Raw genomic sequence first — 27,531 nt, 5'->3', positions numbered from 1 at the left:
AGGGGCAGTCTTATCACAACTGAATTCTGAGTGCCAGGATCAACCAGTTGCTTTTATCAGCAGAAGGTTGACCCCTAGAGAAAAGTGTTGGTCTGCCATAGAGAGGGAGGCCTTTGCTGTGGTCTGGGCACTGAAGAAGTTGAGGCCATACCTGTTTGGCACTCACTTCATTGTTCAGACAGACCACAAACCTCTACTTTGGCTAAAACAAATGAAAGGTGAAAACCCTAAATTGTTGAGGTGGTCCATATCTCTACTGGGAATGGACTATACAGTGGAACATAGACCTGGGAGTACCCACTCCAATGCAGATGGACTCTCCAGATATTTCCACTTAGACAATGAAGACTCATCAGGTCATGGCTAGTCTTATTGTCCTTCGTTTTATTTTTTTTGGGGGGGGGGGGGTTTGTGTAGGAAAGTACCATCTTGCCTGGCATGTTGCCCCCATATTTCACTGTATATATGTTGTTTTAGTTGTATGTGTCACTGGGACCCTGCCAGGGCCCCAGTGCTCACAAGTATGTGCCCTGTATGTGTATCCTGTGTGATGCCTAACTGTCTCACTGAGGCTCTGCTAACCAGAACCTCAGTGGTTATGCTATCTCTGCTTTCCAAATTTGTCACTAACAGACTAGTGACTACATTTACCAATTCACATTGGCATACTGGTACACCCATATAATTCCCTAGTGTATGGTACTGAGGTACCCAGGGTATTGGGGTTCCAGGAGTTCCCTATGGGCTGCAGCATTTCTTTTGCCACCCATAGGGAGCTCTGACAATTCTTACAGAGGCCTGCCAGTGCAGCCTGAGTGAAATAACGTCCACGTTATTTCACAGCTTTTTACCACTGCACTTAAGTAACTTATAAGTCACTTATATGTCTAACCTTCACCTGGTGAAGGTTGGGTGCAAAGTTACTTAGTGTGTGGGCACCCTGGCACTAGCCAAGGTGCCCCCACATCATTCAGCGCAAATTCCCCGGACTTTGTGTGTGCGGGGACACCATTACACACTTGCACTGTACATAGGGCACTACCTATGTACAGCGTCACAATGGTAACTCTGAACATGGCCATGTAACATGTCTAAGATCGTACTGCTAAACTGCCTTTCCGGGGTCTCCACTGCAGCTGCTGCCAACCCCTCAGACAGGTTTCTGCCCTCCTGGGGTCCAGGCAGCCCTGGCCCAGGAAGGCAGAACAAAGGATTTCCTCTGAGAGAGGGTGTAACACCCTCTCCCTTTGGAAATCGGTGTGAAGGCTGGGGAGGAGTAGCCTCCCCCAGCCTCTGAAAATGCTTTGATGGGCACAGATGGTGCCCATCTCTGCATAAGCCAGTCTACACCGGTTTAGGGATCCCCCAGCCCTGCTCTGGCGCGAAACTGGACAAAGGAAAGGGGAGTGACCACTCCCCTGACCTGCACCTCCCAGGGGAGGTGTCCAGAGCTCCTCCAGTGTGACCCAGACCTCTGCCTTCTTGGAAACAGAGGTGTTTATGGCACACTGGACTGCTATGAGTGGCCAGTGCCAGCAGGTGACGTCAGAGGCTCCTTCTGATAGGCTCTTACCTCTCTTGGTAGCCAATCCTCCTTCCTTGGTAGCCAAACCTCCTTTTCTGGCTATTTAGGGTCTCTGCTTTGGGGAATTCTTCAGATAACGAATGCAAGAGCTCACCAGAGCTCCTCTGCATCTCCCTCTTCACCTTCTGCCAAAGGATCGACCGCTGACTGCTCCGGATGCCTGCCAAACCGCAACAAAGTAGCAAGATGACTACTAGCAACCTTGTATCGCTTCATCCTGCCGGCTTTCTCGACTGTTTCCAGGTGGTGCATGCTCTGGGGCTAGCCTGCCTCCTCTCTGCACCAGGAGCTCTGAAGAAATCTCCCGTGGGTCGACGGAATCTTCCCCCTGCAACCGCAGGCACCAAAAGACTGCATCACTGGTACTCTGGGTCCCCTCTCAGCACGACGAGCATGGCCCCTGGAACTCAGCAACTCTGTCCAAGTGACTCCCACAGTCCAGTGACTCTTCAGTCCAAGTTTGGTGGAGGTAAGTCCTTGCCTCCCAAGGGTAGACTGCATTACTGGGTACCGCGTGATTTGCAGCTGCTCCGGCTCCTGTGCACTCTTCCAGGATTTCCTTCGTGCACAGACAAGCCTGGGTCCCCGACACTCCTTCCTGCAGTGCACAACCTTCTGAGTTGTCCTCCGGTGTCGTGGGACTCCCTTTTGTGACTTCGGGTGGACTCCGGTTCACTTTTCTTCTAAGTGCCTGTTCAGGTACTTCTGCAGGTGCTGCCTGCTTCTGTGAGGGCTCCCTACGTTGCTGGGCGCCCCCTCGGTCTCCTCCTCCAAGTGGCGACATCCTGGTCCCTCCTGGGGCCACAGCAGCACCCGAAAACCCTAACCGTGACCCTTGCAGCTAGCAAGGCTTGTTTGCGGTCTTTCTGCGTGGGAACACCTCTGCAAGCTTCATCGCGACGTGGGACATCCATCCTCCAAAGGGGAAGTTCCTAGTACTCTTCTTTCTTGCAGAACTCCAAGCTTCTTCCAACAGGTGGCAGCTTCCTTGCACCCTCAGCTGGCATTTCCTGGGCTCCTGCCCACTCTCGACACTGTCGCGACTATTGGACTTGGTCCCCTTGTCTTACAGGTACTCAGGTTCGGAAATCCACTGTTGTGGCATTGCTGGTGTTTGTTCTTCCTGCAGAATCCCCCTATCACGACTTCTGTGCTCTCTGGGGGTAGTAGGTGCACTTTACACCTACCTTTCAGGGTCTTGGGGTGGGCTATTTTTCTAACCCTCACTGTTTTCTTAGTCCCAGCGACCCTCTACAAGCTCACATAGGTTTGGGGTCCATTTGTGGTTCGCATTCCACTTTTGGAGTATATGGTTTGTGTTGCACCTATTGCAATCTACTGTAATTGTATACTGCTTGCATTACTTTTCTTGCTATTACCTGCATAATTTTGGTTTGTGTACATATATCTTGTGTATATAACTTATCCTCATACTGAGGGTACTCACTGAGATACTTTTGGCATATTATCATGAAAATAAAGTACCTTTATTTTTAGTACTTCTGTGTATTGTTTTCTTATGATATTGTGCATATGGCACCAGTGGTATAGTAGAAGCTTTACATGTCTCCTATTTCAGCCTAAGCTGCTTTGCCATAGCTACCTTCTATCAGCCTAAACTGCTAGAAACACCTCTTCTACACTAATAAGGGATAACTGGACCTGGCACAAGGTACAAGTAACTGTGGTACCCACTACAAGCCAGGCCAGCCTCCTACAACCCTTGAAAGACAGATCTTTATTCTCATCACCCCCCCCCCCCCACCCCCCCAAAATGGCAATTGGTTCCCTATATTTTTCTACGGTGTGCTAGTATCTTCCTATCTGGGCACGGGTTTTGCAGAAGCACCCATACTCCGTTGCTAGCACTAAATGCCTACAGCATGTGATCCCTTTAGGAAAAGGATAGATGTTGCTTCCCTTCTCCTAGGCAATGAACACCTGTCTGCCATCTCAAATCCCATGTATTCTTTGAACTGTCTGAGGAGGACATATGTGCTAACTTGTGCCAATGTATAATCAAACTCCCTCATTCATAAGGAGATGATAGTCCAATGTCCGCTTCAATAAAACTATGGGTTGCTGCGCTCCACTAAGTGGAATGCTGTTCATCCTCAGTTATTGAAGCTTTTCGTGCATTGGGCAGCCAGCATAGGAGATGGATCCACCTACACCTTTTGTGTTTTACGGACTCACCTCCGACTCGGGCATCTGAAAAAACTATAGTCTGCTGCTAGCCAGCCGATGCTGGATTCTGGTATTTAGACAGACCATTGGCGGTTTCCTTCTGATTTTGTATCAAATATAAATATCCTATAAGGCTCCGTATGAAACTCCGTCAATGTCACCAATTGGGTTGCAGGTTATTAGTGAGCCAGGGCAGCTTTGGCCAACCGGTATCCTCTTGCAATCACCTCAGATAAAGATGAGCACAGAAGTGGGGAGCCCCCAGAATACCTTCCTCTTTAGTTCTAGTGTTAGTGGCATTTAAAGTCGCTGCTTCTTTTATTCACCTTCTCTTGGAGTCCTGACTGACTTGTTCCATGCAGCTTTCTCCTTTTGGGGTTCCTCAGTGGCCTCTCTTCCAGTAGGCTGTGGTGGTCTCTGCCTTGCACCCCTTAGGCTGTAACTTGCAAATGTGATGTCCAGTTTTTGTTTGTAGTAGAGAATTCTTGTTATTGAGCCTGCCTCATTAGGGTAGTATTCCAGCGCTTGCCCATTCAAGTCACTTAGTACCTTACACTTTTTCCCCTCGTCTCACTTATTTACCTGGATGGGGCTAGCAGGATATCCCTTTGAGGTGTGAACTGTGTACTGCACCTGAACCCTTGCATTTCCCAAATTCTGAAGGGTGTAGGAGCCTGCATCTCCCTTTTTCGGTTTACTTCGCCCGTAATTGGCACATATAGGCGTCTTTAAAGTTAGCAAAAGTGAGAGATAGGGCAGATCCTCAGGATTAAGCTTGTTGCTCTCTTGAGCCAAGAAATCACACCAAACTCATTACGTTTTAACAGGGTCGGTTTGTGTTTTATGCATACTTTTAAAATCCAAATCTTTAGTAAATCTGAATAATCTCTGGAGTATGTGGCTCCATTTTCTAAAAATGTTTTTAACTTGGAATACATTGCAACGTTGTATTCAGCATTGTTTTTCAGACATGGAATCTTAAATCTCGCCTTTTTTCTTCTCCTACTATTGACCCTGTAAGAATTACCAACTTACCTTGATAATCAGTCTTTCTGATGCAGTCACTGCCTTTTGTACAATGCAGTTGTTCTTTGTGCAACAGTGGAGAAAATGTATTACTGGAAATTAGCTCTCCATAGCATGGATATGAATTATTCGAGGAAATTACATGGTGATTGTCATAATGTCCTTTGAAACTTTGGAGATATAGCATGTTGTGGCAAAAAGTAAGAATGTATTGTTCCCAGACAAATCCTGCAACTCTAGGTTTATGGAAAAATTAGTTCCTTAATTCGGAACTGGAACATTTGTTTTCATTGTGCTAGACTAAAGATATATTCTCTACCTTGATCATTGAATTTTAATTGTGCAGTTTGAAGACTCCCCACAGTTTTGCCATAGCTCTGAAACCAGGGATCACTTGTGCCTACTGTTGATGATTGAAGCATTTGGGGGACGCCAGTGTTTGGCTCGCAAGACACTGCACAAGATGTTTAAAGCCAGATCATGCAGCGCTATCTCAAAAGCCTTTTTCTAGTTCTGGAAATGTATCACTTTTGGGTTGGTGCACCAATGGATGTTCGCAGCTTTTAAAGATCAAGATTTATGGCAGGCAAATGTGAGTGCAAGGATGTCCCAGTTACATGTTTGGAAGTACATTTGTAAAGTTAAAGAAGCAGCTATTGTTATGGAAACTATTGTAAGTACAGGAAGTGCATGTGTATTTCACTGGCAGGAAAACTATTTCTTATTTCTTTTACAAGGTTTGGACCTTCAACGGAACACCTGATTCTTAATGAGAATTATTCCACCGTACATAACCTTCGTAGTGACAAAATTCAAACCCAGTTGAATTTAATTCACCCAGAGATTTTCCCTCGGCTAAGCAGAACCCAGAATAAGGTAGGTAAGTTGGTCTGTTTAGGCATGGCCACTCGGTTGCCACATTAAGGGCAGAGTTTGAATATAGCTGTTTCTTAAAATTTTCAGGAAGAACATGCAGCCTTGACTGTGCCTACTGTCCGAGGGGAATGCCTTCTTAAGTATCAGCTGAGGCCCAAACGTGAATGGCAAAGGTTCGTGTCCTTTACAAGTTTTCTCAGATGGCCACATAGTATAACCCTGATTATTGTCAGTCTTTCAATGAGATCTAGTTATTGTTTATACTGACATGCTTGTAATTGTGTAATACAAATGTACCTTTAAAATTAATCTCGGCAGAATAAGTTATATAGCCAAGTAATTGCACTGACTGCAACATGTTTAATACCGGAATCCACCCAGTTGCGCCCTTATTTCAATTCTAAAGAACATGGTATAGGTCTTCTTAACTGATAAAGTATAGCATAAACAGTTTACTGAATTGTTGCTTAGTCACTGGTTCAATTTGTGAAATAGGATAGACTGGAAAGAAGGTCCTTCTGCCCACCCATCCCTAAAAATGTTTATCACACATTCTCTTACTCTGTTTTCAGAGTTAGATAGTCTTTGATGCGCCATTGAGTTGTCACTGCACAGCCCACCAGATCAAGTTCAGCCCCATGCATCAATTTCAATAAAGACTGGTTTGAAACATCCTGCCTGCGGATGGTTTAAGTAGAAAGAATAACTTGCTGCCTATATTTCAGTCATTTGCTAGATAATACTTAGTAAGTAATTGTAAAGCAGGAATGGGATGCTAAATCCTTTACCTATTTGTTGATCTGAAGTCTGTTGCTGGCTAGATGCAGGGCCTGATAAGCAATATTGTAACTGGACAGGGTATTATATAATGCAAAAGAGCACATATTTTACACTACCCATTATTACCAGTATTGTTATATGTTTGGTGTTAGCCTTCTCTTAATTTTCGTTACTCTCAGTCCACTCCAGTCGCATGAAATTGAGCCACTATGAAAGCAAATGATGTCTGTGTATGTTAGACATCTTATAGCTGTTTCTGACAGTTGCATGTAAAGGGACACCGTTGTGTGTCATGGACCACCACTCAAATACCGGTAGTTTGAAAGTGTTCTTATGTTGTGTAATTAATTGGTCCCAAGATATTTGAACATATTTTAAAGCATTTTCAACCATAGTAAAAGTCTAAAAATCTGATATGTACTATTTAGAAATGTATGTGGTAATTCATTATGAAATAAGTTTCCTTTGCTAGCATATCAGATGTGACGCATATGTTGTTTAAGATCACACGCTGTACACTCTTGTCATCTAGGGTTGGGCTCGGAATGCTGCACTTAATTATGCTTGCAGCTGCTTCCTATGTACGGTCACATTTCATTGGCAAGCTTTAGTCATTGTAACTGTAAATAGCATACATTAAACACCTCTGCCTAAGCTGTGCATAACTGTGATAGAAATGTTTTTATTTTAAGAGATGCTGTCATCACCTCTGGTGCTGCTGATTTTGTAAAGGAAGCAATGGAAATACCCCATTTTGAGGAAAGAGTGAAAGAATGTAAACAGAGCCTGAAGACTCATCCTGTGGTGAAAGGAGGTAACTTTTTATGTGTTGTCTAATCCTGAGATTATTGTTTTGAAGACCACTTTGAAGTTTGTACCATCATGTCATTTTTTTTATGAGTCCTTACCCGAATTTTCATGGTTCTGGAGCTTCAGCTTTCAAAATACCTATCTGTAAGCTTTAATGTAGTTTAATAACAATCCACGCTTAAATACCTATCAACTTTAAAATTAGTTTTTCACAATAAATATGTGAGGCCTAGGGCCTTTATAATAGCTTTTCACCATAAATAAATCAGGCCCATACCCATGATCATTGGCTTGCACGATAACCAACTCATTCTTACTTTATGGAGTATGAATTTTGCCACAAGCCAGAAAGTGCAATACAAGCAGTCTTTTTAGTGCAACCAGACAAGCCCAGTTAGATCCTGTCCTCAGGGGAACAAACATGTGGGAGAGCCCCTCTCTTAGTAGGGATCTGAGAACGTTTATTGTTTCTCACATATGGTCAGGCAACAGTTACACTGTCAAGCCAGACCAGTAAATTAATGTAGCTTAGTGTATCCATGAGCTCTCTAACACAAAACTGCAGACTGAAGTCCAAAGTTAATGACCATTATCCCACTTGCGCTGCTGCCAGAGAAAAGGCAGCTGGATAAATAAAATGGTCACAGCTATGTGGAGGGCACACACTTTTTTTTTGTGGTAGCACACAACTTCTGCCCAATTAAAACATGTACGCCTGGCTACCATCATGTGGACAGAGCCTAAGCCCCTTTCCTGATGGTGCTTTGTAAAGCCCTTTTTTATGTAAATCACTTATTGTCTGGCAACAGCTGCGCTGTGAAGCTGAACCTAAAAAGTTTTTATTAAGGTGAAACAGAAAAAATATACTTTCTCGAGGTTATGGACCCAGCAGCATATATTATTTGTAATCCTCCATGTAAAAGAATGAACATACAATTACAGCCTAAGAACACATGACATTTAGTTCATGATATCTTTACAAAAAGAAAATAAGTGTTATCAAATCCAGCATTTCCTTATCAACTGACAAACCTGTGTGTATGTGTGGTAGTGTGGCTGGGTGAGTGAATGAAAACAGAAATAAAACAATGGGTGCAATACAGAAGGCTGAGAGCATGGATAGATAAATGATTGAGTGAGTGGATGAACATGGCTAATTGTTAACAAATGTACAGTCTCCTCATAGTGCCTCGGGTTTGGGTGCTGGCTCACTGAGAGGGATAGTCACAATCCTCTACTAAAGAATAAGGGATACCATCTCAGACAGAACTCAAATGTTTGCAATTCTTTGGACATCACATCTAATATTTAATCATTTTCCCAGACTTCCCAAGCCACTGTATAGTCTTGAGTCAATAACTAATAAAACAGTCCTAGCCAATCCCTTGACAATTTCCTCACAACCAATACAAGGTCATTTCATTTTCTCCACACACAAAAAATATGTTTGATGGCATGTGTGACTGTAGATACACATGCTTTGCATACTCCTGCCATCTAGTGTTGGGTCCGGAGTGGTGCAAGTTGTTTTTCTTCGAAGAAGTGTTTTGGGTAACTAAATTGATGATGACTCCTCTCAGTGATATTGGTCATGGGCAGCGACTCCTATGTTAGATTGTTTTCTCTCCACCATCTGGTTCGGACGTGTGTTTCTTTTCTGTCTAGCTACTTGCTTTGGTTTCTTCATGCCTTACTTTATTGCAACTTTATCGTACTTGATCGCGCTTTCTTATCTTAGCGCTTTCCTCGTATCATCGAGTTGGGCACCAACCGACCACCCTTAAGGATTCCAGTGCCCGCTTCAGGCCTGCCTTCCACTTGGTACAGATGGAAATGCTTTTCTGATAGAAAGGACTCCATTCCGCTTCTGTTCTCTGTGGCACTCCAAATTTCTGCACACTGACCAGCATCTAGTGTGCAATCTCTGCCTCTCCCTCGATCATGAGGTTGACTGAGACACCTGTAAGTCCTTTCTCTCCAAGAAAACTCTTCAGAACCGAAGAGCTTGCCGGCTGGAGATTGCCCAGAAGACTCCAGACGACACCCCCAACATCTGTGGAGAGGAGTCTGCTCAGGCGGAACCTGCACAGGAGGAGGAGGCCCTCTCCCTTGAGGATATTTAAGGCTCAGATGTCCAGTCTGACACCAAAAGCCACAAAATCATTTCTGCCCACCACGTGAGTACTGTGGCCTCTCCTGCCTGCCATAAGACTTTAAAAAAAGCTTTCCAACCCCTCCTTGAGGTCGCTGGATCGCCACAGGGCCATGGTCTGTACTGAAAGACTACTTCGGAAGCCCTGCCTGTTGACTCAGTCCAAGAACATTCACTAAAGCCTAGGCCGTGTCCTCGGATCAAGAGATCGTATTGGTTTTGAGCCAAACCTTGGGACTGAGCCGATGGCCTTTGGCCTCCACTTTTGGTGCCGACTAAGCCACATCGACCGAAATCTTCAGCACCAAGATCTTCATAGCCGAAATCCTAAGAACCTGGCGACTCAAGCCAGTTTTCTACCACCCCTTCTCTGGTTGAGCCAGAAACTATGGACGCTCATTCCTGTCCTGCTAAAAAGAGGACCAAGGACGAAGCCACCAGCCCCCCACGTGGATCATCTCCACCGCCTCCCCTGCACCCCTTTCCCCTCCTCATTCCCCCACTTAACCCTTGCTGGCGGATTACACCATCAGGGTTCTCCTTTTGTTTTCCCACTGGGGGCTTAGGCGAGCCTCAGGATGACACAGACCCTAGGGACGCATATGACTGATTCTAGTCCTTCCAGTGACCCTGGTCTCTACCCTGCATGCCCCTCACCACCTGAAGATACTACCTCTGTCCAACAGGAAGTAGCTAGGGCAGCTGTGCTCCACAACGCAGAGCCTCATAAGGACCCCATTGAGCTGGACTTCCTGTTCGACACACTAACCTCCACTCACAGGGACATATAATATCTCCCCATACTCCCAGGCATGCTTCGCCATGCAGAGGCTATTTTTGAGGATTCTATCCGCTCTTGGGTTGATTAAAAAAAAGTACAAGGAAGCACCCTCTGACTCGCTCAACATCCGGTCACAGTTTCCACCCAACTCTGTTGTAGCAACAACAGCTTATAAATGGGCAAACAGACATGCCACTGGGGACTGTCCTCCCCCTGAGAAGGCGAGTAAGACAATAGATGCTGCAGGCAAGAGAGTGGCAGTACAGGCCGCCAACCACTGGTGTATAGCCAACTCCCAAGCCCGACTACCCCAGGTATGACTAAGATCATTGGGTTGAACTGGAGGAGGTCCTCCAATTCTTAACTGATGAACATCGTAAAAGGGGACGACAGTCGCAGAGGAGCAGGTCATTTCTAATAATTCGACGAGGTGCGCCCTGGATTCCACAGACATAGCAGCTCGCAGTACTATTACTACTGTAATTATTTGGAGGTATGCTTGGCTGCGTTGCTCAGGTTTTAGTCCTCAATATGCCATTTGATTAGGAGCACCAATTTGGGCTCCAGGTGGATACCCCCTTAGAAAAGACATGAACACTGCTAAGGCCATAGGTGCCCTTCAGTCCCCACACAAAGAGGCACTTTTTGTCGTCCTGGTTTTAGAGACTCATTCAAATCCTCCACTGCTGAGGCGTCCACCCCCACCCTAGTCAGTCTCAAACCACCCGTACTAGAGGATTTTACAGAGGCTCTTACTGAGGTCCCATAACAAAGGCAAAGGAAAGAGCACTGCCACATGTGGATCCTCTTCCACTGCCAAGCAGTGATTACCTTTATCTTTCCCCCGCTCATCCTACACTGGTCAGGGAAAGACTCCAACATTTGTATCAAACATGAAACAGCTTTACCACGGACCAATGGGTCCTCGCCATTATCCAGCATGGTTATTGTTTGGAACTCATCACCACTCCTCCCAATATTCCTCCTCACACTCACAGGCTATGTCAGGAACACTTAACTGGTTTCAAACAAGAGGTCCAATCCCTTCTTCTCAAGGGGTCCAGAGAGCCCGTTTCCCCTACATCATCAAGGGAGAGGAGTATATTACTTATGCTTCCTGATTCCTAAAAAGGACGACTCTCAGGCCAATACTTGACCTCAGGCCTCTAAATGAATCAATTCTGTTGGAACATTTTCACATGGTCACCCTTCAGGATGTTATTCGACTCCTACAACAAGGCGACTTTATGACAATTTTAGATCTAAAAAACGACTCTTTCACATTCCAATTCACAGCGCACATTGGAAATACTAAGATTCTTTTTTGCAGGCAAATACTACTAGTTCAAGGTCCTTCTATTCGGAGTCACTACCACCCCCAGTCTTTTCACAAAGTGCTTAGCAGGTGTCGCTGCTCACATGCGAAGGCAAAACATTTGTGTTTCCCTATCTCGATGACTGGCTCATCAAAGCCAGCACGTTGCATCAGTGCCAACAACGCACACAGTTGTCAGTGTATCTTCTTCACAACCTACGTTTCACTCCTCATTCCAAAATCCAACCTACAACCTCTTCAGGCGCAACCTTACTTAGGGGCAGTCTTGAACGCAGAGCTAGGGGTGGCAAATCCCAACCCTGCTCGTGTTTAGAATTTTCAAACCTTACTCCTTCAATATCAGGAGAACCATTCTTACACAGTCAGGACAGTTATGCGTCTGTTAGGGATGATGGCTTCATGTATCGCCATCGTTCCACATGCCAGACTGCACGTGCACCTCCTTCAGCAGTGTTTGTCCCACCAGTGGTCTCAGTCACAGGGTCACCTGGAAGATCTAGTGTTGTTAAACTACCGGTCTTGCCATTCTCTGCAATGGTGGGACACCAATAACCTCTTGAATGGGTAACTTTTCTAGACCCTGTGCCTCATGTCGCATTGACCACAGATGCATCACTCCCAGGTTGAGGCATTCACCTTAAAGACCTTACAGTACAGGGCCTCTGGGATGAAAATCTCCAGTCCCTACACATCCGTTACCTATAACTTCAGGCAGTATTTCTAGCCCTCAAAGCATTCCTTCCTCACCTGTCTCGCAAGGTTATCTTAGTCCGCACGAACAACATGACAGCTATGTATTACTTGGGGGGTGCGGGGGAACTGTCTTCTCAGCTCTCACAACTCTCAGACCATAAGGAGGTGGGCCCTTCACCACCACATTCCCCTGATGGCGGAGTACCTGCCTGGGATGGATGACGACTTTGCAGACCTGCTTAGCAGGATGCATCAACAAGTCCATGAGTGGAAACTCCACCCCCAAGTCCTTCAGTCATGCTTCCAAAGGTGGAGGGCTCCTCACATAGAACTTATCGCCACAGCAGAAAAAGCTAGATGCCCAAGCGACTCCTCCAGGTCCCCACACCATCTATCCAAGGGCAACACTCTATGGATTCATTTATCAGGGATATTTGCCTACGCTTTCCACCTCTACCTCTCATTTCATTTCATTTCTAGTTCAGACGACCAGGCAAACATCTCTCACCATAGTCCTTGTGGCTCCCACTTGGGCACACCAACCTTGGTTCACCACACTCCTGGATCTCTCTGTAGTCCCCCACAAGAAGCTCCTCAACAGGCCAGACCTTCTCACGCAAACTCAAGGACAAATCCGACATCCAGATTCCAAGTCGCTTAACCTTCTGATATGGCTCCTAAATTCATTGAATTTGACTTTCTCGGCTTGCCTGGGGGAGTGTTTGGACATTCTCCGTGAAGCCTTAAACCTACTACTAGAGCCTGTTATGCAAAGTAGAACCTCTTTGATTTGCTACTGCATAACTAAACACATTGACCCATGAAAGCTACAGTCTTAGTCGCCATCACATCACTTGGGGGTGTCAGCGAGCCCCAGGCACTAACCTTGGAAGAGCCCTTCTTCCAAATTCATAGGGATGAAGTAGTTCTTCACACTCACTCTAAACTCCTCCCTAAAGTGGTTTCACATTAAGCAGTCTATTGAACAGCAAGTCTTCTTCCTGCAACCATACTCTGTAGCGGTAAGAGCCATTCACGTTTTAGATGTCAAAAGAGTGCTCATGTTCCGTCTTGACAGAATCAAAGAGCTTAATAAGACCAAGCAACTTGTGGCTTTTACCCACCCTCATAAAGGTAACCCAATATCCAAATCGGGCATAGCCATATGGATAGGTATATGTATACAGACCTGATATGCTAAAGCCAAAGACCTTTACCTGTAACACCTAGAGTGCATTCTACTAGAAAAAAGGTGCTACCATGGCCTTCCTTGGAGACATTCCTATAGCTGACATTTGTAAGGCAGCTACATGGTCCACACCACACACATTCACAGAACACTACTGCGTGGATGTGTTGTACACCAACAAGCCAATGTTGGTCAGGCTGTGCTGTGCACACTTTTCCAGTCAGCTGCAATTCTTACAGGATAGCCACTGCCTTTAAGGAGAGTCTGCTTAACAGTCTATGCAGAGTATGTGTATCTAGAGCTACACATGTCATTCAACGGATTATTTGACTTACCCTGTAAGCATCTTAGTGGCATGTAGTGTTGTAGATTCACATATGCCGTCCCTCCTTCCCAGACACCTGTGGTGGTTGTAGTTGCATCATATTTGTATACATCTGTACATATGTATTTATCTTTTTGCATGGACATCCTCACTATACTTTCCTTCCTTACACTCCTTTCTCACCCGCCTGAGCGAAAGCAATATAACAAAGGAGTTGATGCACATGTGCAGTATCACTGAGAGGAGGAGCCACTCGATCAAGTGACTCTGAACACTTCTTTGAAGAAAAACAACTTGCACTTTTACTCCGGTTCCAACACTAGATGGCAGGAGTATGCAGAGAATGTGAATCGACAGCACTACATGTCATGAACAGATGCTATTCCCTAGTGAGCTGCAAAGCTTAAGGAAAAAGTGTGTACAGGTCCTAGGTGGATTCAACTCACTACTAAGTAATTGAGAGGATGTATACGCTGCAAGGGAAACTTCTCCTGCACGATTGACAGTTACAACTTTTAGCAGTACTATGCACTGATCAATATATGAAAGAAAACAACGAATAGTTGTAGAGGACTTTCCTCTCTCTCTCTGTCTACTGATGGTATAAACTCTGTCAGACAGCTAAAAGTACCTCTTGATAGCCATAAAAAGATATTTTGCTTTGCTATGTGTAAATATTTTATAAAATGTACGCTTATGACTGAATACCGAATGGTTGACTTGTGGGAAAGTTTACAGTCAGTACATTAAGCACCAGTTGATTATGGTTATGGGCCAGTGAAGCCTGATTAGCTCTCGAGGAAAAGAATTTCTGTTGCCATATGTCTGATCTTTTTATTTTTTAAATGCATTAGGCCTGACAGATTGATCGAAAAAAGCTTACATTTAAATCAATGGGCATTTATGGGCAGATTTTTATTTCTTCAACAGCCTTCAGATGGGTACTTTGTTAACGAAATGTCACAGATTAAGTTTGTAGGGAATTGTTTTGGTGTTAGTTACTGCCTCTGACACCCCTTAGGGGTGGAAGATTTGCACTGTAATAATTATCGCTAGAATTTGTTCTTAGCTACCTTCCAGGATCTTGTAGTAAAAACAAATAATTAAATAATACGTATATCGCTATACATGCATAGCGGGCTTTTGGGTCAGCTCTGTTCATCCTTGGATCTGAGTTTCATTAACACTCTGCATACATTCATAAGAGCAAAATGCATGGGATAATGGTTTAGTCCAGATCAGTCATGGGTTTTCTTGGCTTCCGAATGACCGTATGTTCTGATTACATGTATTTGTCCACCTGAAAACTGGTTGTGGTTCAGTGTCGGGGCTGGTTGACTAGTCCATAAGTTATGGATTTTCTCTGTTTCTACTTCCCTTTTCATTTCTTTGCTTCTTCTTTTAATGGTTTGAAGAGGATACTGCAGCTATTCAGGGGGTGCTAATGTGTCGCCTGTTTGCTGCTTATCTCATCCGCCATGCACCACATCTCTCAAGGTCACTAGTTCTAAACAGGCAAAGCATTATGGAATGCTTTTGTCCATAGTGTATCATTGTTTTACCATTCCAAGATGGCCAACATATTGGTTCTAAATGTGGTCATTTATACTTTAACATTTGCAAGACAGTCAGTGGCTGCTATGTTTAGTTTTGTTATTGCAAGCATATGCCGGAGAGTTTAGCTGGCAGGATGTTTTCTTATTTCTTTATATATTGTTTTGATTTCTCTTGCATATATTGTTGACTTTGTGTGTGTCTAATTGTGGTTGTGTCAGAGGGTAAAAGCAAGCAAGTGTGAGTGGATGGATGAATGGATACATGAATGCAAAGATGAGTGACAGAATGCATGTATTCTTAATTACTGGGTGCCTGAGCTCATCAGTGACACAAGACACATTCATAAACCAGACCTACAGGCATTGTAAATGCTTGTTTCGCAGGTTGGAATAATATAGTTCCTTTATGTTTCAGGAAAATATGACCAGTATCCAGAAACTGTGTTCTTGGGAACCGGATCAGCAATCCCAATGAAAATCAGAAATGTTAGTTCCACTCTTATAAATATCAGGTAGGAAACACTTCAGTAGTCTTATCTCAATGCACATATGCTTGTGTTCTAATTACGATGTAACTATCTAATTTTCCTTGGACAAAGCGATGTGTTCCGCATTTTATTTTATAATCGGTGTATTCTTTAGGAGGATGAATGGGTTCATTAATGGTAACATCCGTCTGCTGAAGCTCGCTATGCCTTCTCTGTACCTTCCTTTGCCTGGGTGCAGTTCCTCTAGAAATGTGTTTTCTGTCATAGGATCTTCAGTAATATGCATAAATACTGAATACTGGATGACCTGTCTTTATGGGACCCATTCCAGCAATTCCTGGATGATGAAGAGAGAGAAAATATATATACATATATTTTATTGTAATCCTGAATGAGGGCATGATTGTGTCTAGCCAATTGAACAGAGCTGCTGAAGATTCATCTTTATTAGTAGCACATGTTTATTGTGACAAATTACCCTTCAGAAGACATTCTTGGCTTCAATTGACAGCTCTCAAACCGGAGTCTCCGCACAGGATTATCAACCTACCCTTCTCTCTGATGCAACTTTATGGGGAAGTCATACAGATGATGAGATGACTTGGATCAAAACTGAGACCCTGCAAGCCGTTGGACTGGAGAAACATTAGGAGCAGAAGAAATATTCTTACCAATGTTATAAATGCCTTTATTACCATCAGAGGGTTCAACTCCCTTTGTGGCCCATGTTCACCAACAGAAGCAGCAAAGCCTTTCCAACAGCAGCAGAAGCAACAAACGAAAGGGAGTGATGGTCACCAAATGGCTCAAGCAGGTAAACCTCTGTAAGGAATAAAATAATGATCCTCAACTTCCGCTTCCTCTATTTCCCTCTTTTGTAGGGGAAAGTAATTCAAATTACTTGTAGGAGTGGAGTTCCATCCCAAAAAGAGCATGGGTGCTGAATTGTTCATGGAGTAGTTAAGGTCTCAGATTTATCCATCCTTCACGAGCTATACCACCAAAAAACATCCAAACGGCATCTAGAAATGCTTCAACAAGAAGTCAATGCTCTTCTACAAAAGCAAACAGTGGAGCCTGTACTCTTTCCCAGAAAAGAATTAGGATATAGTCCTGGCGCTTTTTGGTAAACAAGAAGTCCAAAGACAGAACTGAGACCCATCTTAGATCTCAAAATCACAAACAGATGAATTTGCATAGCGTAATTCAAAAAGCTAGTGTTAGGCAACATTTACCCACAGATCCATCAAGGGGACTGATTGTGCTTCATAGATTTTTAGGATGCATATTTACATAGAGGGAAAGACCACATATTGGAAACAGTGACTCCGAGTACAAAGCATTTCTTTTCGGCCTCAAATCAGCCCCAAAAACTTTTTCAATGTGTATGACAGTGGACGCCACACATCTTGGGAAACTCAAGATCTTCATCTATCCGTATCTAGATTACTGGCTCATTGAGGCTGCACCACACTAACAAGTTTGTCAACATTATCAAATAACTGTCTCTACTTTCAATCACTTAAGACTGCATGTCGAACCCAAACAATCAACATCATCACTAGTGCAGTTTCTTAACTATCTAGGAGTGATTCTCAATACCATAAAAGCAAAACTGTATCCTTCAGAGAAGAGACTGTTAACCATGCATCTGAAATGTCAATCTCTAATGAAAGCTTCCCTTCCAACGGAGAAACAATTGTCATCTCTACTGGGCTCAATGGCATCCTCCATCTTTCTATCCCTGAATGCCCACCAAATGCGACTGGTACAAAAGTGTCTCAAAGACCAGTGGAGCCATTGGGCAATTGGGAAGACAAGATCATCCTCTCCCTCAAAGTAAATCAGTAGCTCAAAAAGTGGTGGCAATCAAAACATCTCCTTCTCGAAATAACATTTAATCTCGAGGTCTCCCTTTCAGGTGGGACTGCACACATGGATCACCATCAGACACAGGGAAGGTAGTCCACACAAAAACAGTATACCACATCAGCCTAATGGAACTAAGGGCTGATCACTTGGTCCTGAAGTATTTCCAGCCCTGTTTCAAGACACTCATTCCTTGTTCAGACCGACTACACAACAACAATGTACTATTTGAACAAACAAAGAGGAGTGAGGTTTAGAGCTTTATCACTAGAAGACCAGACTGTCTAGAATTGATTGCTGGTCAGAAGCCTGAGGGTCACCTCTGCGCATTGTAGGAAAGTGCCCCTTTTTGACATGGTCACCTCCATTTTTTTGCCACTGCTACCAAGGTTTTTTGACTGAAGGTGCACAAACAGGTCCCCAGTGCCAGTGCCCTTTCCCTGAAAGAAGGTAACAAGACTGATTGTATATAGTAGGCACAACCTCTAGTACCTCTGTAAGTCCCTAGTAAACGGTTCCGCTCGTACCTAGGGCTTGGGTACTAGAGAGGGTCCCTAAGAGATGCAGCATGTATTGTATCAACCTAAGGGACCCCCACTAAAAATTGCACACAGTCTGCCATGTCAGACTGAGTATCATGGGGCAAGCCATGAGTGAAAACACAACAATGCACTTGTGTGCCATGCCCCAAATCATTGTACCTAATATATATGTCACCCCTGCAAGCACGCCTTAGGGTCCTAAGGCACAGGGTGCATTATATTTGATGGGAGGACCTAGCTGCATGAGTAGATATGCACCTGTAATGTCTACTTAGATGTTTCAAGTGAACAAATTAAGCCATCTTTAGATATGTGCTGGGAGCTGGTCATTACGAGTTACCAGCTACATAATGGCGTCACTGAAACCTATGGTGTTTGATACACCTCGTCTTAATAAATCCAGGCTGATGCTTGCCTTGGAATTATTAACACAAGCACCCAAAGGGCACCTTGTAGGTGTCTCATGAAGTCTACCAGACCCTTAGTGTGTGGGCTGAGAGGTATTGACCAGCCTACCACCACAGACATGTTTCTGACCCCTTAGAGGTGAGGGCCCGCTCTCTGAGGCTAGAAACAATGCCTGCTTTGGAGGAAGGTGTTATCACCTACTCCAGCAGGATGGCTAGTGAATCTTCATACCAAGGACAGGTACTTAAAAGACCCTGCTGCCTTTGATAAGTAATCCCAGCTTCCCCCAGACCTGGGAGTTGCCACCCCCCTGCCCTGAGGCCAATTTGACACCGGGACAGGTGGGAAATTAACTATGCAAGTAGGTGTGTTGCACTACCAGTCACACCCCTACGGTGGGCAGCCTGATGTGCTCCACGAAAGAAGGGTTCCACCATCTTGTTTTTGGTGGAAATAGGAATTTTGGGACAGGGTTATGCCCATGCCCCACAGGAAGTGGGTCATATAGGGGGGTGTAGTCATGCTAGGGGTAGGTACGCCATTGGCTACTACCCTACTATCCCTAAAATTCCCCTAAATTGCATATTTGGGTAGCCCCTTTACACCAGGAACTTGGATTTGTCTGACAAAATAAGAATAAGGACCAAGATGATCCAAATAAGTGAGAACTATGGACTGCTGGTGGACTTTGGTGCAGAACACTGGCTGCCTCCCTGCTCCTTTCCCGACAATCATGACAACCCGGCTTGTCCTGCCGCTGTGCATCCTCCAAAAGCGTTGGAGGGCATCCTACACTTCACCCTGCGGTAAGCATCTCCCTTGAAGTGGAGGAGCCACTTCCTTGCAGGCACGAACTGCAACATCCAGCTCACTGTTCTACTGACCACCAGGTCTACTGACACAACCGCCACCCCGGAAAAGGTCACAGTTTTCCAGTATGTAAGATCCGTCTCCCCACCCAGTAAGAAGACGCCAGGACTCATCGGAGCCATTCTGTGCCAAGACCCGGGGTACCGGACCTATTACAGGAACCATTTGTTTGAAGTCTAATCAGGACTGCAATGCCAAAACCTGAGACCAGCTGTCGAGGGATGTCCGCATTGCAGAGGCCATCAACAAGAGTGGACCAGCTGTCCTGTTTTGTCCCCTTCTTGCAGGTCCAACCAAGAGCCATGGGGGGCTTGATGCACTCGACTACCAAAAACCCGCTGCACCCAAGCTCCACTTTCCGAGCCCACGACAACCAATGGTGTTCACCTACCCCCTGTACCCACATCGACTGAGCCCCTTTTGGGAGCTCCCGGACTTATCCCCAAATCCCCCTGTGCAGCCTCTTTCCATGTGCTCCCTTCCCCACGCCGGTTGTGCAGTGCATAAGGCACCGAACCCAACCAGCACCTATGCACTCAGACGCTACGGGGCAGGTAAAAGTGTACTGCTGGTGTTTCTAGTGACCTTGCCCCTTTAGCATACTTAGGATATATTTTAGAGAAGTGTTATGTGATCTCCGTACGAGGAAAGATATTCAGTGCTTTTGATTTCAATTGAGATTACACTGAAGGAGAACTAGGAGTATAGGTAAGAACCATTACCTTGCATACTGCCCTACAGAGGTGTCTGATTATAACAAAAAGCACTTTGTGAGGAAAGAAGTGTGATTAAATGAGATGGAGAGCCGTTGATATGTCTTATTGGAGGGCTTTGAAGAGTAAAAAAGGTAGTTGGCACCACAGCACCGCAAAAATTTATGGATTCAAGAACCTTTTCTTTGGCCTAAAGCATTTCTGACAAAGCATGTACAATTTCACTGATAAATTGTGTGCATGGTACTCTGGGCCTTATCCAGAGTTTGGCGTAAGGATATTCCAGCACAACCTGATGGATATCCCATCCCCATTATTACAAATGCAGTAGAGTAGAATTCACTTGTAATAAGGTGGATGGTGTATCTGTCATAGAGTAACATGTCTACTCCGTTCTAAATCAGGCTCTGTGTCTTAAATTGGTCTGTGGCTCCAGGATTGGGAGACATGAACAGGCTCACATATGTATATCTATTGACTCATTCATTTAAAATCACTCAGTTCCTATATTATCTTACTAACTCAGATAATTTTCTCGCTAGCCCTTCACAATCTCTGCTTCTGGACTGTGGCGAAGGTACATTTGGCCAACTCTGCCGCCATTATGGGGATGAAGTGGATATGATCCTTTGCAATATATCGGCTGTCTTTCTTTCTCACATACATGCTGATCATCATACAGTGAGTATAGCCAGAAAGTTCTCATTGAAATGCATTAAATAGTTTTGTTTATTTGTTCTCCATTTTTTTGTATTAGGTCTCCCCGTCACCTGAATATATTTAGTTATGTTACTGTTTGTAAAGCACAAAATCACCATAAATGACCTTTTGGCTATGGGAACTCAGGCCCTGTAACAACATCTCCTTGCTAGATTTCGATTTGAAAAAGGAAGAGATTTAGATTGTCAAAAGTGTTGGTGACCAGGCATCAGAACCGAGCATACAAAGCTATTCTGGCAATAAAGGAACAGCAGCTTGTATCAAGAAGGGACCAATTGTTTTTCAGAATATCATTGGTGTAGGAAGTTGGCTCTGTATATACAATCTCAAAGTGAGAGATAGTGTGCACAGAGTCCAAGGGTTCCCCTTAGAGGTTGATAGTGGCAAAATTAGATAATACTAATGGTCTATTTCATGGTAGTGTGGTCGAGCAGTAGACTTATCAGAGGGTAGTTTTAAGCATTTGTTGTACACACACAGGATATAAATGAGAACACACACTCAGACTTAACTCCAGGCCAATAGGTTTTTATGTAGAAAAATATTATTTTTTTCATTTATTTTAGAACCACAAGAGTCAGAATTTTGGTAAGTACATAAATTGTAAGGTACTTCACACAGGTAAGTGTGGAACTTTGAATTGAAACAGTAGTATACACAGTTTTGGCAAAAATGGCAATAAGCGATTTTAAAAGTGGACAATGTGCAAACATCAACAGTTCCTGGGGGAGGTAAGTAATAGTTAGTTTCTCAGGTAAGTAAAGCACTTAGAAGTTCACTCTCCTGGGCATAGGCAGCCTGCCGTTGAAGGTTCAAGTCAACCCCAAACAACCAGCACCAGCAACACAGGGCTAGTCAGGTGCAGAGGTCAAAGCAGGGTACGAACAACATAGGTGTCTTTGGAGAACAGGAGTGCTCCGGTCCTAGTCTGCTAGCAGGTAAGTACCTGCGTCCTCAGGGAGCAGACCAGGGGGGTTTTGTAGAGCACTGGGGGGGGGGTCCCAAACAGGCACACAAAATACACCTTCAGCAGCGGCCGGGTGCAGTGTGTGAACAAGGCATTGGGTTTTGTATTGAAAGCAGTGGAGGGACCCGGGGGTCACTCTGGCGATGCAGGCAGGGCACGGGGGGGGCTTCTCGGGCCAGCCACTGATTGGGCTAGGGTGAGGGCTGCCTGCTGATCACTCCTGCACCGGTGGGTGGTTCCTTCTTGGTCCTGGGGATGCAGTGCTTTGTCCAGGTGTCGGGGTCCTTTGTTACCGGCCAGTTGCAGTCAGGGGAAGCCTCTGGATCCTCTCTGCAGGCATCGCTGTGGGGGTGCAGGGAGGTAGACTTCAGGGTGTCCACGTCGTTGGTGTCGCCTGGGGGGTCCTCTCTGCGGTGTTGGTTTCTCTGGACACGGGCCGGGGGCGCCATGTGCAGTGTGAAGACTCACTCTTCCGGAGTGAGGCTGGAATCTTCTTTAAAGATGGTTTCATGGTTGTAGTTTTGGACAGAGCTGCTGTCCTCTGGAGTTTCTTGCACCTTTAGGTGCAGGTCAGTCCTCCGAGTCTTCAGAGGTCGCTGGTCCCACTGGATACGTCGCTGTGCAGGCTCTTTGAGTCTGGAGACAGGCCGGTAGGGCTGGGGCCAAGTCAGTTGTCATCTCCGCCATCTCTGCAGGGCTTTCAGGTCAGCAGTACTTCTTCTTTCTTCAGGTTGCAGGAATCTGGTTTCCTGGGTTCAGGGTCGCCCCCAAATACTCAATTTAGGGGTGTGTTTAGGTCTGGGGTCAGTAGCCTCTTTGGGCGGGTCTTCTGTCGTAGCAACAGGGGACGGTTCTCCACCCGAACCTGTCCAATCTCCGCCTTCAGGCGTGGAGATTGAGCAGCAACAGTTGATGACTTTTGAACTTCCACCCGAAGTCTACAATGTTATCTTGGCAGCCAGGCATCCCACCACCAAAACGGTATATGCCTTTCTTTGGCATAAATTTGTGGCATGGTGTACCAACAAATCTGTTGATCCCCTTGCTGCTCCTCTATCTGAGGTTCTTTTGTTCATTCTTTCTTTGGCCCAGCCAGGCTTTGCTTTGGGCACCCTTAAAGGGTATTTATCTGCCATTTCAGCTTTTCTTAGGCTACTTGATCAGCCCTCACTCTTTAGATCTACTATTGCCAAAAGATTCCTTAAACGTCTAAACCATTTATTTCCTCCCACTCCATTTATCATGCCTCAGTGGGACCTCAATCTTATCCTTACTTACTTAATGTGTACTCCCTTTGAGCCGATGCACAATTGCCCTTTACTGCTTCTCACTTTCCAAACGGTCTTTCTTGTTGCAATCACTTCTTCTCGCAGAGTGGTTGAGCTTCAAGTTCTTTCTTCAAATCCTCCATTCTTGTCTGCGCACCCTGACAAAGTGGTGTTGCGCACAAAGGCTTCCTTCCTTCCCAAGGTTATTACACCTTTTTATGCAGGCCAGTCCATCACATTGCCTACTTACTATGCACCCCCACATCCATCTCATGAGGAGGAGAGACTCCACCGTCTGGATCCAAAAAGAGCGTTGGCATTCTATCTAAATCATACTAAAGATTTCCAGGTGGACGATCAACTCTTTATCGGGTATGTGGGTGCGAAGGAAGGGAATGTGGTGCAAAAATGTACCATCTCTCGATGGGTACTTCTTTGCATCAAAAAGTGCTATGCTTTGGCCAAGAAGCAACCCCCTCAGGGCTTGCGCGCTCATGCCACCAGAGCAACTGCTGCTTCCACTGCATTACCACACGGAGTTCCTGTCCTTTTATCTCTGCCAGGCGGCTACGTGGGCATCCCTGCACACATTTGCTAAACATTACTGCCTCGACAGTCAGGTCTGTCGGGACGGCTACTCTGGTCGTTTGGTCCTGCAGGACTTTCTAGTATGATCTTGGTTCGCATCCCACCTCGGAGGATTGCATTGCTTGGGTATCTATTCTAAAGTAAGGAATCTGTAACTAGAAGTCTCTATCAGATGTACAAGTTACTTACCTTCGATAATGAAATATCTGGTAGAGACATATTCTAGTTGCAGATTCCTTACCGACCTATCCATCCTCCCCGCTTGCGAACTGATTTCTAGGGACAGGGATTCCCCCTTCAGGTCCTTCGCTCTGGGGCACCAATATCACTGTTCTTGGCGGCTCTGCACTTTGGTGTGGAAAGTCATTAAAAGAAACTGACGTCACTGCGCTGAGGCTGCGTCTGTCCTACTCCCGATGTCATCATGGCAACTACGACCTCAGTGGAGTCAACCAACGCCACCTATTGACGCGCATGGGTATTGCTCGAAGAAAAATATCTCCAGATCCAGTCTGACGCATGAGGGAAAATTCTAAAGTAAGGAATCTGCAACTAGAATATGTCTCTACCAGATATTTCGTTACCGAAGGTAAGTAACGTGTACGTTATGCGGCTCCTAATACTACTTAAACTCCGCATGCAATGAATTCCCTGTCTTTGCACATGATATCAGAGCCATGTTTTATGCTAGATTTGTTGTTCGTTTTCACAACTGTTGTTTGCTAGTGTAATTTATCTGGTGAAGTATCATTTATTTGTTTTATTTCCAGTGTCCTGATTTACAGTTTGAACATCTGCAAATGAGCACCCATGTCTGAAGTCTCTCACAATGCCGGTATCTTCTGTTTGTAGTCTAATTCCTGTTGCAAAGTTTACAGAGGATAAGGAACCCTTAATAGCGGAAGGTAGCACAAGCAGAGGAAGTTTGAGTGGGACTTTAGTAAATATTTCATTGATCTGAGGAACATTTGTCATCCCAGTTGTGTGGTAGTGATAGTTCCCTGTACAGAGAGACGATTTATGGTTTAAAAACCTGGACGTTACGGCATGAGGCTGTGCTCTATTGCTGAATTAGTTGGAGGTGACCGAATAGTTTCATTGATTAGAATTAGTATTTGCAGATTTTTAAAGCTGAAATCATGTGTTGTGCACATTGTTTCTTTGACCCAAATTTATGCGCGAGGCCCTACTTTGCCACTTCATTGTGTCTTGTTGTAATAAGTGTAATGTTCCAGTGGAAATTGTGGAATGAAGGCTGTAATTGTTTCCCTTGGGAATGGGTGCAGCAGACCAACAAGATGGTGTATTCCTTTTATCAAGGCGTCGAAGACTGAAGTGAACCTTTCTTCATCTGCTTTTGTGATGTTTGGCAGAGGTGGGCATATGTGCTGCTATTTTAAGTATCTTCAATTGTATTATTAGTACTATTATGCCAAGAAATTCCAAATGTGAATCCGTGGAATAATTATATCTGATGTGAAGAGCTTGCATTACTGAATAGATAAGGTGAGTTTATTATTTCCTATAGATTCCCTCTTCAAACAATTGTCTAGTGTTTTTCAGTTACTTTTTATTTGATAATGTGTGTATGTGCAATCCAATCAAAACTCAACAGTGGTTGCTTTGTGTTCTAGCACTCGTTTTTTCTTTTTTAGCTACACTGTTGATAGCTAAACACGGATATGCTATTGCTAGTTGATTCATTTAGAACCACAGCAATACTATTTTTCAAAAGCAGGTGAAAGTGAAAAATCCTCACATTCTGTTGTTTGGTGCCCTATACTATTAGTTTTGTGTTTAGAAAACGTGACCTGCAATATTTAGTTTTGTTCTTTAATTCCAGGGTCTGTTGAATGTGCTGCTTGAACGAGAGAAGGCATTTGTAAGTTGTTTTTTCCCCTCATGTTTTATATTTTGTGCAATTTGTTTTTGACGTTGATGATGGTGTTGGATCCATTAATCCTCCTGAAAGTGTCCTTGTCTTTTAGAAAACGCTTGGAAAGACTTTCAGTCCCGTGCTGCTAATTACTCCTTTACAGATTGTAACATGGTTGAACCAGTACAGCGACCATTGTCAGCATGTCCTTCACCATTTCACGTGAGTAATATATGATCTATAAATTGAGCTCCTGGTGTTCTTATCTGAACTTTATTTATGTAGTTTTGCCTTTAAAATGTTATACTCAATCTAAAAAGGCACTTTAAACACTTGAAAAGGCTCTTTTCACTTCCCCTTCAAATTTTAAACCCTGCCAACTAACACCTATCTAAAACAACTAATATCCAGTTGTGCTATCGAACACCCATCTCAGTGATATGTTTCAGAGCATTACTGCTTTCTACCCTGTATGCGGTCTTCTCCACCTCCTCTCCATATACCTTCTTTATCTTCGCTGACAACCATTTTTTCTGTTCCTATTCTTTAATAAATAGGGCAGTATTTGACTCAAAAGATCACAGGCTCGTTTATCCCCAGGTTATAGACCACCGCGAAACGTACACACCCTAGACAAGCAATAAAAAGCCAGAAAAAGTAATTCATATCAATAACCATTAATAATCAATAACAAATAATATAGTGCTTCTAAAAAGTTGTGCTAGAATGTACATTTATAAAGGCTCCATCAACAAGCACAAGAAGCATCCAATATTATCTCACCACAAATGTGCTATTCAGCCTCAAAACATGGATTTCCTCTGCATTTACCCTCTCTGGGGACATTCCCTATCAGAGGGTATCCCTATCCTCCACAAAGACAGCCTCCATATAAATGGAGGCACAGTAGCATGTATCAGTACAAAAAGGGCAAAATCACCATTCGAGATGACCCCCTCATCATTCTCCTTTAAATGTTTTTCAGTAACTATCGAAACAGATCCCAAAATAAAATCTGATTTCATATGATCTACAGTCCCACCAGACAAGGATACTGCTTTTCATGAACATTTCAGTGAGTTCCTTCAATGAGCTCCCACTATTCTAGTTATATCACCCTAGAGCATTTCAGTACCCCTTGGACAATTAATATAAATCCAACATCATCCTAATCAAAATGACAGCATTGCATAGCACACAGCTTTCGGGAAGCTACAGCTGGTGCACTGCTGCTCTGGGCACCACCAAAAGATCTGATTCAAATGAGCAGTTTTCTAGATATTTCCCTTTTCAAGAAATTACCTCTTGGGGTCAGGTGGAAAGGGTGTAACTGGAATAGATGGTCTTCGTGACGTGCAGGGACTGATGGAAGAATGTTCCCCTTCCCCAGGGGAGCTCCCTGGGTCTGGGCAGCATAGCCCTGGTTAGCAGGAGCACTGTCTAGTTTTGACAATTTCTGCGCTGCCCTGTAAGATTAGAATGAGCCAACAGTAAGACTAGAGAAGGCAGATCCACTTCTGGCTGCACAGTCAGCCCCTTTGTGTGCACGGAGGATGCCCCAGAATAAGCAGGCACAACTGAATTGGGGATGGGGGAGATAACTAGTTGTGTAATTGAAGTGAAAAAGCATGAGTGGGTAGAGAAGCTGCTTCAGGCAGAAATACATTTTTGTATTTTATATGGATTGTCTGGTGGTTGAAGGGCATATGCAGTGTATACAAATGGGTTTTAGGACTCCATGGTGCAGTTGTGTGCCCCTAGAGAGCAATTTATACAGGGAGAATTTTTTAAACAGTAAAATTCCCAATTGGGAGAAGTGGGTACCCAGAAAAAGCAGGCCTCCATGGTCTTTTTAGAAGCACTGAAATGGCTGACTCCTGCCATTGTGGGGACAGGGGTGGTGATTGGTTAATTGCAAATAGCAGC

The 27,531-nt window shown here is 44.5% G+C and overlaps 1 protein-coding gene across 1 annotated transcript in view; it reads left to right on the top strand.

Annotated features, from left to right (window-relative positions):
- The window catches only part of ELAC2 (elaC ribonuclease Z 2), a 227,118-nt gene that overhangs the window by 107,977 nt on the left and 91,610 nt on the right, over positions 1-27,531 (top strand). Inside the window, exons 13-19 of the mRNA XM_069200369.1 lie at positions 5,536-5,674; positions 5,762-5,847; positions 7,147-7,268; positions 15,712-15,808; positions 20,729-20,867; positions 25,573-25,611; positions 25,718-25,827. Coding sequence (XP_069056470.1) covers positions 5,536-5,674; positions 5,762-5,847; positions 7,147-7,268; positions 15,712-15,808; positions 20,729-20,867; positions 25,573-25,611; positions 25,718-25,827 — 732 coding nt within the window. The remainder of the gene's footprint in view (positions 1-5,535; positions 5,675-5,761; positions 5,848-7,146; positions 7,269-15,711; positions 15,809-20,728; positions 20,868-25,572; positions 25,612-25,717; positions 25,828-27,531) is intronic.

Source organism: Pleurodeles waltl, chromosome 7, assembly GCF_031143425.1.
Source record: "Pleurodeles waltl isolate 20211129_DDA chromosome 7, aPleWal1.hap1.20221129, whole genome shotgun sequence".
NCBI classification, from domain to species: Eukaryota; Metazoa; Chordata; class Amphibia; order Caudata; family Salamandridae; genus Pleurodeles; species Pleurodeles waltl.
This window is presented reverse-complemented; position numbering and strand designations above follow the sequence as displayed.